General features: G+C 40.7%; 3 protein-coding genes across 3 annotated transcripts; 1 reads left to right on the top strand and 2 right to left on the bottom strand.

The window, feature by feature from the left end:
- Positions 1 to 18: 18 nt before the first annotated feature.
- On the bottom strand, positions 19 to 3,104 carry anks4b (ankyrin repeat and sterile alpha motif domain containing 4B). The gene is made up of 2 exons (XM_037089541.1): positions 2,818 to 3,104; positions 19 to 1,503 (listed from the first exon to the last, which is right to left on the bottom strand). Exons 1-2 carry the CDS (start codon positions 2,976 to 2,978, stop codon positions 372 to 374), a joined length of 1,293 nt encoding a protein of 430 aa, XP_036945436.1. The 5' UTR covers positions 2,979 to 3,104; the 3' UTR covers positions 19 to 371.
- An 873-nt stretch (positions 3,105 to 3,977) lies between these two features.
- Positions 3,978 to 9,721, top strand: LOC119013249 (peroxisomal membrane protein PMP34). The gene is made up of 9 exons (XM_037087578.1): positions 3,978 to 4,330; positions 4,551 to 4,611; positions 5,068 to 5,134; positions 5,563 to 5,717; positions 5,983 to 6,099; positions 6,213 to 6,358; positions 6,744 to 6,839; positions 7,053 to 7,135; positions 7,241 to 9,721. Exons 1-9 carry the CDS (start codon positions 4,256 to 4,258, stop codon positions 7,386 to 7,388), a joined length of 948 nt encoding a protein of 315 aa, XP_036943473.1. The 5' UTR covers positions 3,978 to 4,255; the 3' UTR covers positions 7,389 to 9,721.
- Positions 9,722 to 14,114, bottom strand: dxo (decapping exoribonuclease). The gene is made up of 7 exons (XM_037087577.1): positions 13,981 to 14,114; positions 12,350 to 12,795; positions 12,034 to 12,260; positions 10,939 to 11,158; positions 10,671 to 10,806; positions 10,154 to 10,248; positions 9,722 to 10,070 (listed from the first exon to the last, which is right to left on the bottom strand). Exons 2-7 carry the CDS (start codon positions 12,787 to 12,789, stop codon positions 9,941 to 9,943), a joined length of 1,248 nt encoding a protein of 415 aa, XP_036943472.1. The 5' UTR covers positions 12,790 to 12,795; positions 13,981 to 14,114; the 3' UTR covers positions 9,722 to 9,940.
- Positions 14,115 to 14,199: the final 85 nt, after the last annotated feature.

The following is a 14,199-nucleotide window of genomic DNA, read 5'->3' as shown; positions in this document are numbered from 1 at the left end:
AATATTAAACTGGAGAAATCATTTTTCACACGATTGATTTATTTGACAATAATGTTGTCAACAGTCAAAATGATCATAACAAACATGAGCACAACCAAATCAGCCACTGACTTTGTTAACTCATTACCGGAAAGAAAGTCACCAATTTTGTCCCAAGACATCTCGATTGGAGATCATTTCACTGGCCACATGTCTGTCCAAGAAAGATGTTGATATTGTGCTTCCTGACTCCCCGGCCTTGCTGTGATTTGGTATACTATAGATTACAATGTATAAACAGAGCTGGTGGAAACTGTCATTGCTGAATCATGGAGATACAGACTCATTTCAGGTTTCAAACAGGATGATAAATTGCTGTTCATATTTTCTGATCACAAGCAGCTGTCCTTCATGACGCCAGGCTTCTCCAGTGCGTTCTTCCTGCGAGCAACAGCCTCCAAGATCTTCTTCCTGGGTCCCAGCTGGATGCGAATGCCTTTCAGGTCTTCATCCGAGCAAAGCATTAGTGCCTCCAGGTCCAGGTGCTCCCTGCTGAATGCAAGGGTGAACTCTGGCAGGGAGATGGAGGACAAGAACGTGTCTAAAGGAGAGGTTTCCTCATTTTCATCATCATCCAGTCCCAGGTCTTCCTGTTCCCAGGGCAGGTCAGTGTCGCCGCTCCCGTCGAAGCCTGCGGCGTCTTCCTCGAACAGCTCGTTCTGAACGAGGAAGCCGAGACTTTCGATGTTCCCACTAGGGATGTCGTCTGACTCCAGCCCCATCTTCTTCATGAAGATCAGACCTCCGAGGCCGGGCCGGTTGAAGATGGATTGTTTGACTTGGCCTGGTTGTTCATCGTCGTCTTCATCTTCGTAGCCTCCCATTCTTTCTTCATCGGACATGCCTTCATCCTGCTCACTGAAGACATCCAGAAACTCTGGCTTCTCAGACACTCCGTTGTCCTGTCTACGGAAAATCACATTCCCATCCCCTCCTGATTTCTGCAGCGTGCCTTTATCTTTCTTCCCGAGCTTCTTCTGGAGTGTGCCTTTAACCCTGGCCGTAAGAGAGCCAGATTTATCGGCAGCAATAAGCTTGGAGAACTGCTCATTGACGCTGCTCATGGTACCACCGTTTGAGAAAGCTGATGACACGCTGGCCTCGGAAACCGACCCAGTCATGCTCGCTCCACGCTGCAATTTATCCATTTTGTTCTGGTGCCTCTTCTTCACCTTCTCGCAGAGTTTCACGCGTTTCTCGGCTTCTTTGATGGCCTCCTTCTTTAGGTTGGCGACCTTCTTGGGATTTTGGTTGGTCTGCTGCGAGGCAGCAGCGTCCAGGAAGCGCACACAGTCCATGCGGTCGCGAGAGGCGGCAACGTCCATAGCTGTGTGGAATTCATTGTCCATTGCAAAAAGGTTGGCGCCAAAGTTGACCAGGAAGCTGAGGATGTGCATGTGGCCGTTGGCTGCAGCGTGATGCAGGGGTGTGTTCCCCCAGATGTCACTCCTGTTAGGGTCTCCTCTGTGTGACACAAAAGAAAGATCTGATTAATCGTCAACTTTTTTTTTGCCTCTCTCCATCACTAATTGAAACCATAACTATGATTCCCCTTAAGTTCATAAGGGTTCGTCCACAAGAAAGTCTTAAAGCTGATAAAGTGTTTTGCTGGATAAAGAGACATAATGTTTTTTGTTTGTTTGTTTGTTTGTTTGTTTTTAATTCTAGGAGACCTATTATGCTGTTTTTACTTTTTTTCCTTTCCATCAGTGTTTGATATGGGTTCATGTGGAAAGTCATGAAAGCTAAAAATGGTCTCTCCCACCAAAAACACTGCTCCTGAACGCCCCACCTTTAATTCTGTGACTTTGTTATAATATAATATAATATAATATAATATAATATAATATAATATAATATAATATAATACAATACTCATTTATACTGTAAATTTTAAAGTTCTGAGTTTGAATTTCTTCGAATTTCTTTCTTCTGAAACTACATAGTGCCCCTTTAATAAGTGCAATATAATTGCAAGGTAGGCCTACAAATTAAGATTAAATCCTTTATATTTGAAAATAATACTCAGCAGGGCTGCAGATAATTGGTAAACCATTAAGAATTAAAGTCCATCAGTGCTGTGCCTCCTTGTCACAGCCATAAAAGTCTTGATTGCTGAATTCCTGCTACAACTTGTCATAAATCCCAACAGCGGAAATGCGTCAGTGAATTTGGACCATGTAGGTTGGCTGTGCATTGCGTCCTAAACAATAAATATCTTCCAAATATCTTTTCTGAGCCTCACTTTTCAGTTGGAGTGCTGTGCTAGATTTTAGCCTGTCTTTTGTTGTGCTGAATGAAAGATGGAAGTGGGGGCGGTTGGGGAAGAGAAAGGGCTCTTTTGTTTTATAGGAAGGCTATGGCTGATTAAACATTTGGCTCAGCTCATCATGGGAGAGAGCAGCAAAAAGAGTGAAATTAAGTTTTAACTAATTATGTGATGCAGCAGCTGCTCTCAAAACTTAGATGAAGCTCTCAATAACTGATGTATTAAAATGCAGAAAACAAATTCTTTTAAAAAAAAAAATTGAATTGAACATGAAATCTATGGCTCTACTGGTGAGTTATTTATTTGTGAGCATTATATGGACCATATTATAGAACAATTTGCCTTAGAATATATACATTTCTCTGTCTTAGTGTAACAATATTACAATACTGATCTGTCAGGCAAATATTTAACTAAAATTAAGACCACTGATGTAATAATCATGGATCAGCTTACTATAGCTACAGCTATGTGTGAGATGAAGCACAGGTGGTAGGGATAATGCTTACTCTCTGCTGCATATGAGCTGAAGAGCATCGACATGTCCATGGAAAGCAGCCAGTAAGGTGGGAGTCATGCCGTCCTCATCCGCAGTGTTGAGGTCCTTCCTCGTGGCCTCCTTCAGGAGGTCCAAGTATCCATCAGTCGCTGCCTTGTGGTACCGAGACATCTCTCAAATGAACAGAAAACAAATCTCTCACTTTCCTTCGTTTTTTTCCCCCCCAGGACTCCCGGCGGATGCACAAACTACTGACACGACTGCACACCAGAGCAAACAATGTGATCTCTGGGCGTCAACAGCTCAGAGCCATAAAACAAAAGCAAAGTCCAGCTCAGTGCTGTCAGCTGCACATATTACCTCAAACACCGCTACTGCTCGAGACCACTGTCAGTCACAGCAGAGTTGTATGTGCAGTTCTGAGGCATGTTCTGCTTTGTTTATTTTTATTGAGGAAAATATTCGAATAAGAAACATACATACATCATTTACATACTGTTGCCATGGACAGAAAGAGCTAAATGGATATGTTTCATTATCGTGTGTTTAGTAGGTATTTACATGTTCTTACGTCATGCAAAATGATCACATCATAACAAATGTAACTTGTTACAACATAAAACTTTATCATATGTAAGACTTCAGCCTCGTTATTGTGATAACATTGTTTAACAATATGTTGTTATAATGTGAAGCATTTTATGCCCAGGCCTGCGACAATAGATTATCTTGTGATAACATGAAACGTTTAATGTTGTAATGTGATATCTTGTAGGTTATTTTTATGACATTAAATATTTAATGTTAAATATTGAATATATATTAGATAAATATACATTAAATATTTCATGTTATAACCTTATAATAAAGCTTGAAATCACTCTCTTACAGCATGAAATGTTTAACCTTATAACATGATTAAGACTATATATGTACATATGAGCGTATGTTGTTCTTTAAATAAGCTTTGGAAAACAAAAGTGTGATTCTTATGCTTCCACTGAGCTCCAAAAAGTTTATTATTATATGAATAAATCAGATGCTATACATGTTTTATATGTCGATGTTTTAAATCCACTGACGTCCTCCAGTCCAGTTGGTGTCGTGATCTTCATGGTTTAATAAACGACAATTAAAGAAGGAGACGAAGAAGAAGAAAAAGAAAGCGAAGAAGAAGAAGTAGCTGTCAGCCCGGCTCGACCAATGAACGAGGACTGGGCGGGAACATCGTTCGACAGTTGTCTCTCTGTCATAAACTGTCTTTCTGGCTTCATCCGAGCTTGCTAACAGCATGAGACCGATTCTGTGGATGTTTATCTAACTCTCCGGGCAGCTCCGCAGCTAGAAAAACCGGACCGACCGCGTTCAGCTAGCGCTCCTCCCCGCGTCGCTCCGTGCTTACTTCCCCCGGTGTCTGGTCCGCAGTCTGACCGGGAGACGCTGCAGAGATGTCCGGCAACGGCGGCTCGCTTGTCGACCTTCTGTCCTACGAGACACTGGTCCATGCTGTGGCAGGTGCAATGGTGAGCAGAGATAAAGCACAGCAAAAAAAAAAACAAAAGACGAAATGTCACGACTGTACGTCAAATTTCTCATGGCCTTGTCTTGCTAGCTTGATGTTAGCAGCGCTGGTTTTCAAACTGGCTTATTGACAAACTGAAAATGGCGAGTGAGTGAGCATTTTGTCTTCTGTGTTTCTGTACCTTCAGCTGTCAGTATCTTTACGAGGCATTTTTCTTTCAGGGAAGTGTGACAGCCATGACCGTCTTCTTCCCTTTGGACACGGCCAAAAGCAGACTGCAGGGTGAGTTGGAGGTCTTATCATCCCGGGCAGAGGTTACCCGATAGCAGAGACTCTCAAGGTTTTACTTCAGTATGGACCAACAACAAGATGTAAAGGAGTGATCCACTGATTTAGTATTGCGCTTTTATAAAGATGGAACCAAGATACCCTGCCTTGAAGTCCAGGGAAAGTTTCAATGGGGTGGTCGTTTTTGGGGTTAGCCCAGAAATCATTATTATATGAACACAAAAAATGCTCAGCTCATGGGGCTCAGCAGCACTATGAGCTCATTCTCTGTCACTGTGTCATTAGGGATGCAGAGACACAGACAGATGCATAGTTAAACTTTGTTTTTTTCTTTAATCAAAGTCTGATTACATGATACAGTGTGTAACCAATACATCATAATCGACATATAAACAATAATTCATGTATTTTGGCACCTGTATGTTTATTTTTTGTGGGGTTTTTTTTCAGTGGATGAGAAGCGAAAGTCGAACACTACCCCCATCATCCTGGCTGAGATAGCAAGGGAAGAAGGCCTGTAAGTATAGTGTCATGTTAAGTTGAAATGTTGCTTGTTTTGTACGTAGATGCAAACCTCTTCTTTTGCTGTGAACAACTCAGTAGATCCCATTTTGTGTGTAACCACAGCAGACATTTATGATTAGTAAATACATCTAAACTAGAGTAATAAATGTCGATGTATTAGTTATTCCTTTTTGGACAAAAACAAAACAAAATGTTGCCTTTTGGACTGTTGGTCAAACCAGCCGATCTATTCGAGCAGAAACTGACATGTGCATTTTCATCCTTATCTTACATCTTATAGACCAGGGAACTGGATAATGAAAATAACTGGTAGTTTCAGCTCTACTCAAAACTATCATGGACTCCATTATGTGGGGGCTGAAGATGTGACCACGTGACTGAACGCTAACTATCCAAATGACTGTCCACCTCTTCTCCCAGTCAGTCTCTGTACAGAGGCTGGTTGCCGGTCATCTCAAGCCTGTGCTGCTCCAACTTCGTGTACTTCTACACCTTCAACACGCTGAAGAAGCTGACGGCATCTGGTGCACTCAAGTCCAGACCCAGCAAAGACCTGCTGATGGGCATCGTATCAGGTAAACACACGTGACACACAAAACCGATCATTTTCAGTGAACTGATGGCAACCATGAAGTATGAAGGGTTCTGACCTGAGGAGTTAAAGGTGCCCTGTGGAGTTTGCTTCTGAACAAATAAGAGTTATGTACATGTTAGTCAAAGTTAGTGTCTTCCGATGTCTGAAATTAAACAGCTGCTCCATTAGAGCTAGTAGAGGTAAAATCTCCACAAGGCGTCTTTAACAAGGCCTTTAAGAAAGCTAACCATCTGTTGTTCATGCAGGTGTAGTGAACGTGCTGCTGACCACTCCCATGTGGGTGGTCAACACTCGGCTGAAGCTGCAGGGGGCAAAGTTCAGAAACGAAGACCTCCATCAGACTCAGTACAGGGGCATATTTGGTGTGTGATATATCTTTATTCTACTTTACCAGTTCAGACATGTTTTTTTAAATTATTTTTTTCTTTCTACACAGTTGTAAAACCCATCTGTTTTTGGTCTTTGTCCCTCCCAGATGCTTTCTCCCAGATCATTGCCAATGAGGGGGTGAGAACTCTGTGGAACGGCACCCTGCCCTCGCTAATCCTCGTCCTCAACCCGGCTGTGCAGTTCATGATTTATGAGGGCATGAAGAGAAGGGCGGGAAAAGGAGGGAAGAAGGTGAGAGGACACTGCACTATCACAGGAATCAGTCAGCCTCGTGTGCTTTTGGACCACACTGACTTGTCGTTTCCTTATAACAGGATGACGTGTTTACTTTGCAGGTTTTACAGAAACTGAAGTATTCCACGAGTTAAGATTTAAACCTGCTGGTGGTGCTAGATTAAAAGTAAGATGGTCAAGGAAGTCGGTAGGATTCATCTTCTGTGGACCATGGATGTTTTTATAAGATTTTATCGCTATCCATCCAATAGTTACGTGCCAGTTGTTTTATCTGTTAATTATAGTTTGAAAGCCAAATTGTATTTGTGGGAAGCTTCAATAAATCAGTCAGTTATTTCTAAAAAGACAGGGTGGTTTGTTAAATCTTTGTCTCCTTCCACAGATATCCTCAGCAGAGATCTTCCTCATTGGCGCCATTGCCAAGGCCATCGCTACCACTGCGACATATCCTCTTCAGACTGTTCAGGCCATTCTGAGGGTAAATATTATGATATAAAAGATGTCACCCTTTTTGTTTACTGTTCCATGGTGTCTCAGCCACAGATATTTAATATTGTTTAACTGTCAAAAAATCAAACAAAACAATTCAGTATAATCCTGGTTTCTGACTAAGTTATCGTTCGGCCACATCACCATCCTTTAAAGCAGTGATTTCTGAGCTGAGATTACCCTTTTAATGCTCTGCCACCAGTTTGGACAGTACAAAGGTGATGGCAAGGGCGGCGTGATCGGAGGCATCTCGAACATTTTCTCTCTGCTCATGGACAGAATCAAGTGAGTGCATCTACTAACATAAACACATTCACTGCCACAGTGAGAACACTGGTGAAGATGTTATAAAAGCGGGTATTTAATATACGTCTGTGTCCTTTATTACAGGAGGTATGGATTTCTTGGTTTGTACAAAGGGCTGGAGGCCAAGCTGCTACAGACAGTGCTGACGGCCGCCCTCATGTTTGTCGTGTACGAGAAAATCACCGCTGCTACTTTCAAAGTCATGGGCCTGCACAGGACACTGAAGCAGTGAACACCTGTCTGAATTCAGCACTGCATTAGAATGGTAGTCGTCAGTAGGTTAAAGCAGTGCCCACAGATGACAAGTCAGTGCCAGGAAAGAGATGGGATTGGTGCCTTTAGGGGCACAGATTCCCACACTAACCAGAGCTGGGTGTGATACGTGTAATACCAGCTCTTTCTTAACCTTTAACTGGTTCCATTTGTGCAGAACGACCTCGATTTTCTCTGTTCAGATGGTTTAAGAGATCTCACTGGAGCTGAGCTTAGTTCGGGCTTCAGGGTAAATTGAAGCAATTTAGTGTGACATAACCCGAGGAAGTTATGAAAATGCATTTATTCCTCTATTTGGCCGCATTCACAAATTCTTCATTGAATGCAAAAGCTGAAGTGTATCCAGTCTGAATAGAATGGAGCAATTTGGAGGCACTCACACTGGAAGACGTCCAGTGTCATCAGCTTTTTTAAAAGACATTCACTTGCCTAAAACTGAAATCATACCTCATCGTGAAAAAAAAAGACATCTGCTGAGTATTTAAAACTTGGAAGAGAGAGTTACAGCTGGCCCAGTAGGTGAGATCATTAATACCACTCTTGTAACCAAACGTGGTATTAATCATCTCATTTGTGGAGTGATGCCATTGATGGTTGTAATTCAGTAGAAAGAAAGAAGTTTTGACATGAAACTGCTTTAATGTATTTCTGGCAGTTCGAGCAGCACAAGCTGAGTGATGGCTTACATTTGAGAGAAGGCAGATATCTCCAAAACTCTGCAACTCACACCAAAACACAGATAAATAGCACCACATTCAACTTTATCTTGGGGTGAACTGTCTCTTTAGGTTATACCTACTTAAGCAGCAATGCCTTGATGTTAAGCTAATGGACCATTCTTGTTATGTTTTAACTGTGAACTTAACAAAGTTTGATAGAAAACCTCATGAAATTCCTGCCAGATAAATGTGCTGACCTGTCATGATTACTCACAAAACAGAACAGAACTAACGGGAGAGAACTAAAGAGCTCCCATTAATGTTTATAGATTTGTGTGTGAAATCTGCTTTTCAGAGCTGATTTTGATTTTTACATTTATAATATATTCAGTAAAAAAGAATGTGATACAAATGACTACTTAACCCTGCATTGTAGAGATATAGAGAGAGTTCAAGTTACATGTGTACAAATACTGCAGTGGGTGCTAAGTGCCTCTGAGTTGTATCATGAACAAAGTGTACTATGAACTGATGTTGTAGCTTTAATGACTGCTGATGATTTTTACACAAACACATGATGCACTCATCCGCCTGCTGCCTTCATGTCAGTCAGTACCAACCTTTTATCACGCAGGCGTCTTCCATCAGTTACCTCAGTGTCCTGCTCTGTGTGGGGTGTTCAGGGCTTGCAGTAACTTCCAGTATTTGTTCATCGCGGTGTCCTTTCTCTGTTTTCACTGCCTTTCATCTTTAAAACCAAGTTGACTTAGTACTTTTGTGGCCATTAAAACTGTTAAAGTGTGAGTTTTGACCATGACAGGATGCAGTCTGTATTATTTTGTAGCATCACGTTAAGGAGATCAAAGCCTTTTGACTGGTGCCAGTGGTGTAGATTTATCTTTTTAATTTAATGTTACCAAGTAAATTGATATTTTGAGTTAAAGAAACAAAATTTAGCTTTCACTCATTTTTGTTTTATGTTGTAAAAGTGAAAAACTGTCTACAGTTTGATTTCACATGTCAGAGGTGCACATTAATAACTCCTTGTCTTTGATAAGTAGTTTCAAGTCAGGTGAAGTGTTTATTTGCCTTCCACTCTGAGTGCAAAGCAAGTTCAGGTGTGGAACAAGGTGTTTGGGGGAGTGGGGGGTTAATAAAAGTCTAGTGAGTCCAGAAAGATTTAGACTGCCAGTGAAGAAAATGCATTATGGCAGGATAGCATGTGTGGAGAAAGCTGAAAGCTTGGAACAAAGAATTCACTGGAGGGCCAAATGAACTTAGGACTCCAGTCATGGTTAATGTGAAAAGGCAGTGACACATTTCAGCAACAGCTACTAGACTACACCACTGGTACCATTAATTATGGCCTTCTTTATAACTGTATTTTTTATTTTTTTTCCAAGACTTGACTTTCCTGAAATGTGTTGTCTTTACAGTTTACATGAAAACACTTTGTAACTGCTGATGCAATCTTTACTTGAAGTCATCACTTATTTACATCACAATTTTCTTATTTTATTTTATTTACCTTATTTTACACATATTCTTTTCTAATTTTGTGTCGATTAACTTGCCAATGTTTAGGGGTTAAAATGATTGTTAAAACCAATAATAAAGTTTGACAAACACCATGGACATTAGAAATAACTGTTTTATTACACCACATGCAAGATTGAGAAAAAAACATGCCTCAGTACACACTCTTGAACAAACATGGATCATCTAATAGTGATCAGTAACACAATGAATCAACATAGCCTCTCACAGAGGATAAACAAAACTGTATATACACCCTCCATTGGAGGTCTGAACTAACAGTCCAAGCTGATCATGTCCTGGTTGTAAATCAGGACTAACGGTGTGAGTCTTGACTTCGGGTTATCTCCTCCACATACCAGTGTGGCAGGAAGGAATACTGGGAGTCCCTGTGGATGGAGTAGGTCACATCTCTGTGGGGCTCGAAGGAGAACAGGTACACCACGCTGGAAGGGGGGCAAACAGGATTCATGAACACACGGGGCTTGAAATAAATGCTGAACAGTGTGGCCTTTTTAATGCAACTCACCCTGGATCGTCCTCAGTAGCCGTTTGCTTCACAAAAGACAGGAAGTCACAGCAGAAGTTCATACAGACTGTTGGCTTCCAGCAGTTCTGTTCACTCTGTTCAGAGCAAATGGAGAAAAATATCTGAATTGCTGTTTTTTTTAATTTATGTCCAACACCTGTTTTTATGAGAAATAAAAACAGGCCTGAACAATCAATCACGTTACTGAAATTGCAATATGGCTATGTGCAAAATCCAAAGAGCTGCTCATGGAGTGCAGAGACAAGCTGGCCTACAAATCACATTCTCTAGATTTAGGGGAATGTGATTGTTTGTCAAAGACTGCAACAAAAGACACGTAATCATATTTATATTTCTTAAATAAAAATTAAATTAAAAAATGACCACTACAATAGTGGCTCATATCACACTATCTGTAAAAAAATTACATTGATTACACGAAAATACTCAAAATTAGCTTTGCGGTGCTTTGATACGTTTTCGACAAGTTGTTAATTGCATGCCAGTGACTCTGTACCTTGATGAGTTGTGACATCTTAGAGATGGGGAACGTCTCCACGGCGACAACAACTCCGTCATGATCCCGAAAACCTGCCACAACACGAGGGACTCCGGGGAGGAAAGACTGGGCCCACCACTTGATCAGTTTGAACCTGAAGGACCACCAACACCAAAATGTGGAAAAACCTACTTTAAAAACTGCTGAGAGTGTGTGAATCAATTATTCAACAAACAGCACAGCGTGAAAGGTTTACTGTGTGACATTTTGTCGTTAAGTCTTCTACCTGTGGAAGTTGCTGCGCTGTTTGGGAGTAGTGATCTCTAACGAGGTCTTCAGCTCCACGTAGCACGCAGGAGGAGCCGGAGCTTTCGGATCTTTATCGCGGCAGTCGACCTCGCCGGAGAACAGAAGTCTGTGATCTGAGAGCCGAGTCTGCACCACAGTGCAGAAGCCCTCATTAGTGTTAACCACTCCTCCTGGGTCAGGTAAACTGTGGACATTATCTACAGGGATGGACAAAGGTGAAACGTTATCATTTCAACATCTGCTTATCACTGTATCCACTATATATGGTTCGAATGTGTGCGTCCGATGTCTGAATATAATTAGACAGAACATTGTGCAGAGATCATTAATGCCAAGAAGAGGAAATATTAGAAATATTCAGTGTTAGGAATAACAAAAATACTTACTGCATGATCTCGAAAGTTTGGCCTTTTCAATTAAAATATTTATTAAAAGTTATTTTGCTAAGTCAAAAGAACTTAGTTCATAGATATCATATCAAGTCACAACTATGAGACATGAAGCCACGATTTTGTTGTTGAAGTGATGTGTTTGTATATGTATGCTAACTTCAGACAAGTACTATTTATGACTATTGCATCAGATTTAAGAGGAATTATTATCTAAACTCATTTAAAACTTCTACTGAGGTAAAAAAGTAAGTTCAAAATTTTTTATTTTCTAAGTTCAGAAGTCATATTCGCTTTACGAACTAAAAAATGGGAGAAATGACGTCCGAATTTTGAGAAAGTAAGTCAAACCGATATTATAAGACTTACATACTATCTCATAACTGCTTTTACTTAACATTTCTGTGTTAACTTGAATTCCATGTTTGAGAAGGTGTGGAAACCCTGTTTTGTTTTTGTAATTAAGAACATTGAACCTCTTGTTTTCCTTTCCCAGCAGAAACCGGCTTCCACAGATAAAACAAAATGTTATAGCAGAGTTGTTTTTCTTGTGAGGTTTTGCAAACATCATATCTGTGTTGATCTATGGTGTTTACTCAATATCTTAACTGATCATTAATTAAGGTTTGAAAGAAAATGAAGTTAACAGCAGTTATAATACACCGCTATATAAACCTGCCCACCTGCACATGTGTATTGCTCAAACTTGTATCCCCAGTACATCATCTCTGCGTGCCTCTCGGTGCGGTTCTCTCTCTCCCTGCGAGCAGCCTCTGTTTCCACTTCGCTGATGTAAAGTGTGCCCCTAAATCGTGTGACCGCCAGCAACCAGCCCTCCCGCGCCTCATAAGGAGTGGTCAGCAGCTTGGTGAGATGACCACGCCACGTCACAAAGTCGACATCTAAAGCACTGAGAAGAGCAGAGGTTGATCAGAGAATACATGTCCAACAGGGACAGTGACTCTTTGACTAAAGACTATATGTCATGGCGACACTCACCATGATGAGGCCGTGGTCGCCTTTGAGCTGATCTTTGATCTGTTGGCCAAGATCCAGCGCAGGATGTGGTCCAGCTTCTCCTTCACATTTTCGTCTCTCTTCACATAGCGGTCCTTGTATCCATCCTTCAGGTCAAAATTAGGGTTTCTGTCAGGTTCTGTGTAGTATCTCAGCTGCCTGCTGTCATTGAAGAATCTCCGCTCAGAGTCGAGCGAAAAACATCCCACTTCGACAGGCTGTTTGTACACAGGAAAGTCTCTTTCATACAGCTCCCTTCTGGTACTCAAACCTCGAGAGCTCAGTGGGTTTTGCCAAGGAGCTGACCCAGACTGAGAGTGGTGGTGGTTTGGTCTTCTTCCAGTGTCATCTCTCCTCCTTTTGTGTGCTGAATGGCGGTTTTGTTGGCTGGAGTTGGGGTTGTGAGATCTGCGGTGGTCCATGGCTGCCTAGTGGGGGAAAGAGCAATGAAAAAGAGCAATTACATTGATGATTATTGATTTCTTGCAGGAAAGACAAATAAAAATACAAATAAAAAAGCCAGTGCTAACCTCTTTTATGCTATTAACACTTATCTCTTTACACACGAAGCCTGTCTCCTAAAACCATTTTTTGTATTTATGTATTGCAAATTCCTTTTCCCATCATGTATCGTAGTTTAAAATACACAGATATTATTTGTGACTAGTGTGTGTATAGTGACCCTTAGTCTCGCTTGTTATGCTTACTGAACTCATACTGAACTAAATAGATGCTCATGGTTTCAAAAGTATACTAGTTTTAAAGGTTAACAATTTTTTTTTTCTTATCTCACTTAAACTGCAACACAATGAAATATATCACCTCATTATCTGTATGAACAACTTTCTGTTGTGTGTATGTGAATACCTACATAGTCATTATTTAATTTTGTTCATGTTTGCATTAACACTGTGCAGAAGTGAGGGTCTGCACCGTGTGAACAGGTGTGTGCCGGATAACCAGTGCTGGAAAAAAGTACCCAAAAGCCATACTTGATTTCATGTTAAAATACTACTTCAGTGAAAGTGAAAATTATCAATACGAATAGCACCTGAGTCAAAAGTAATATTCTGTCAATAAATGTACTTTGGTAAGAAAAGTAAAAGCAAAGAATAAATGTATTACTGCAAAGTAACTAAAGTTATCATATAAATAGAGTGGTGTGAAAAGTAAAATATTTGCCTCCAGGCTGCAGTGGTGTGGAAGTATAAAGAAAAATGCAAATACTCAAGTAAAGTACAAGTATCTCAAAACTGCACTTAAATATAGTACCTGAGTAAATGTAAATAACTACCCTTAATTACTGATGATTACCAGTACATGCGTTACTGTTGTATGTTAAATAAAGGTGTCCAAATATACCAGGTTTGAACACCTTGTCTTGTCATAATTAATCAAATTACATTAAAGAACAAAATTACCAGTAAATAAATGAAAACCTTGTTTATTCAGCATTCATAACAAATGTAGCTAACGTTGAGCTAACGTGATGTCGAGTCCGACACAATTAAAATACCAACGTCTTTGTGTAAACACGTCTATAATGTGTTGCAGCATTTTTTCTTATAAAAACAAAAAGGCAAATTACAGTAAATGAGATAAAGTATACATACAGAGTGTTTGTTCCATTAGCTGAGTGGCTAGCTACCATCACAGGTTAACGCAATTTCCGCGTGCTTGCTTAGACCCGCCCTAAACTGCCCCCGATTGGTTTTCTATGATGACTGGGTTAGGTATGAGGAGCGTGATTGGTTAGAGCTTAGGTCAAACGTCAAAGTTATCCAATCAAACGCAGAAGAGGAATAAGTCAACGAGTGCTAGCCAATGACAGC

Source organism: Acanthopagrus latus, chromosome 23 (assembly GCF_904848185.1).
Source record: "Acanthopagrus latus isolate v.2019 chromosome 23, fAcaLat1.1, whole genome shotgun sequence".
NCBI lineage: Eukaryota > Metazoa > Chordata > Actinopteri > Spariformes > Sparidae > Acanthopagrus > Acanthopagrus latus.
This window is presented reverse-complemented; position numbering and strand designations above follow the sequence as displayed.

Coding starts and splice junctions, on each gene's coding strand:
- anks4b (XM_037089541.1), bottom strand. CDS start 2,978: ATGTCTCGGTACCACAAGGCAGCGACTGATGGATACTTGGACCTCCTG. Junction 1,504..2,817: donor CAGCTCATATGCAGCAGAGA/GTAAGCATTATC, acceptor TGTGTCACACAG/AGGAGACCCTAACAGGAGTG.
- LOC119013249 (XM_037087578.1), top strand. CDS start 4,256: ATGTCCGGCAACGGCGGCTCGCTTGTCGACCTTCTGTCCTACGAGACA. Junction 4,331..4,550: donor ATGCTGTGGCAGGTGCAATG/GTGAGCAGAGAT, acceptor TTTTTCTTTCAG/GGAAGTGTGACAGCCATGAC. Junction 6,359..6,743: donor CGGGAAAAGGAGGGAAGAAG/GTGAGAGGACAC, acceptor CTCCTTCCACAG/ATATCCTCAGCAGAGATCTT.
- dxo (XM_037087577.1), bottom strand. CDS start 12,789: ATGGACCACCGCAGATCTCACAACCCCAACTCCAGCCAACAAAACCGC. Junction 11,159..12,033: donor TGAGCAATACACATGTGCAG/GTGGGCAGGTTT, acceptor CCATCCCTGTAG/ATAATGTCCACAGTTTACCT. Junction 10,249..10,670: donor AGATGTCACAACTCATCAAG/GTACAGAGTCAC, acceptor TGCTCTGAACAG/AGTGAACAGAACTGCTGGAA.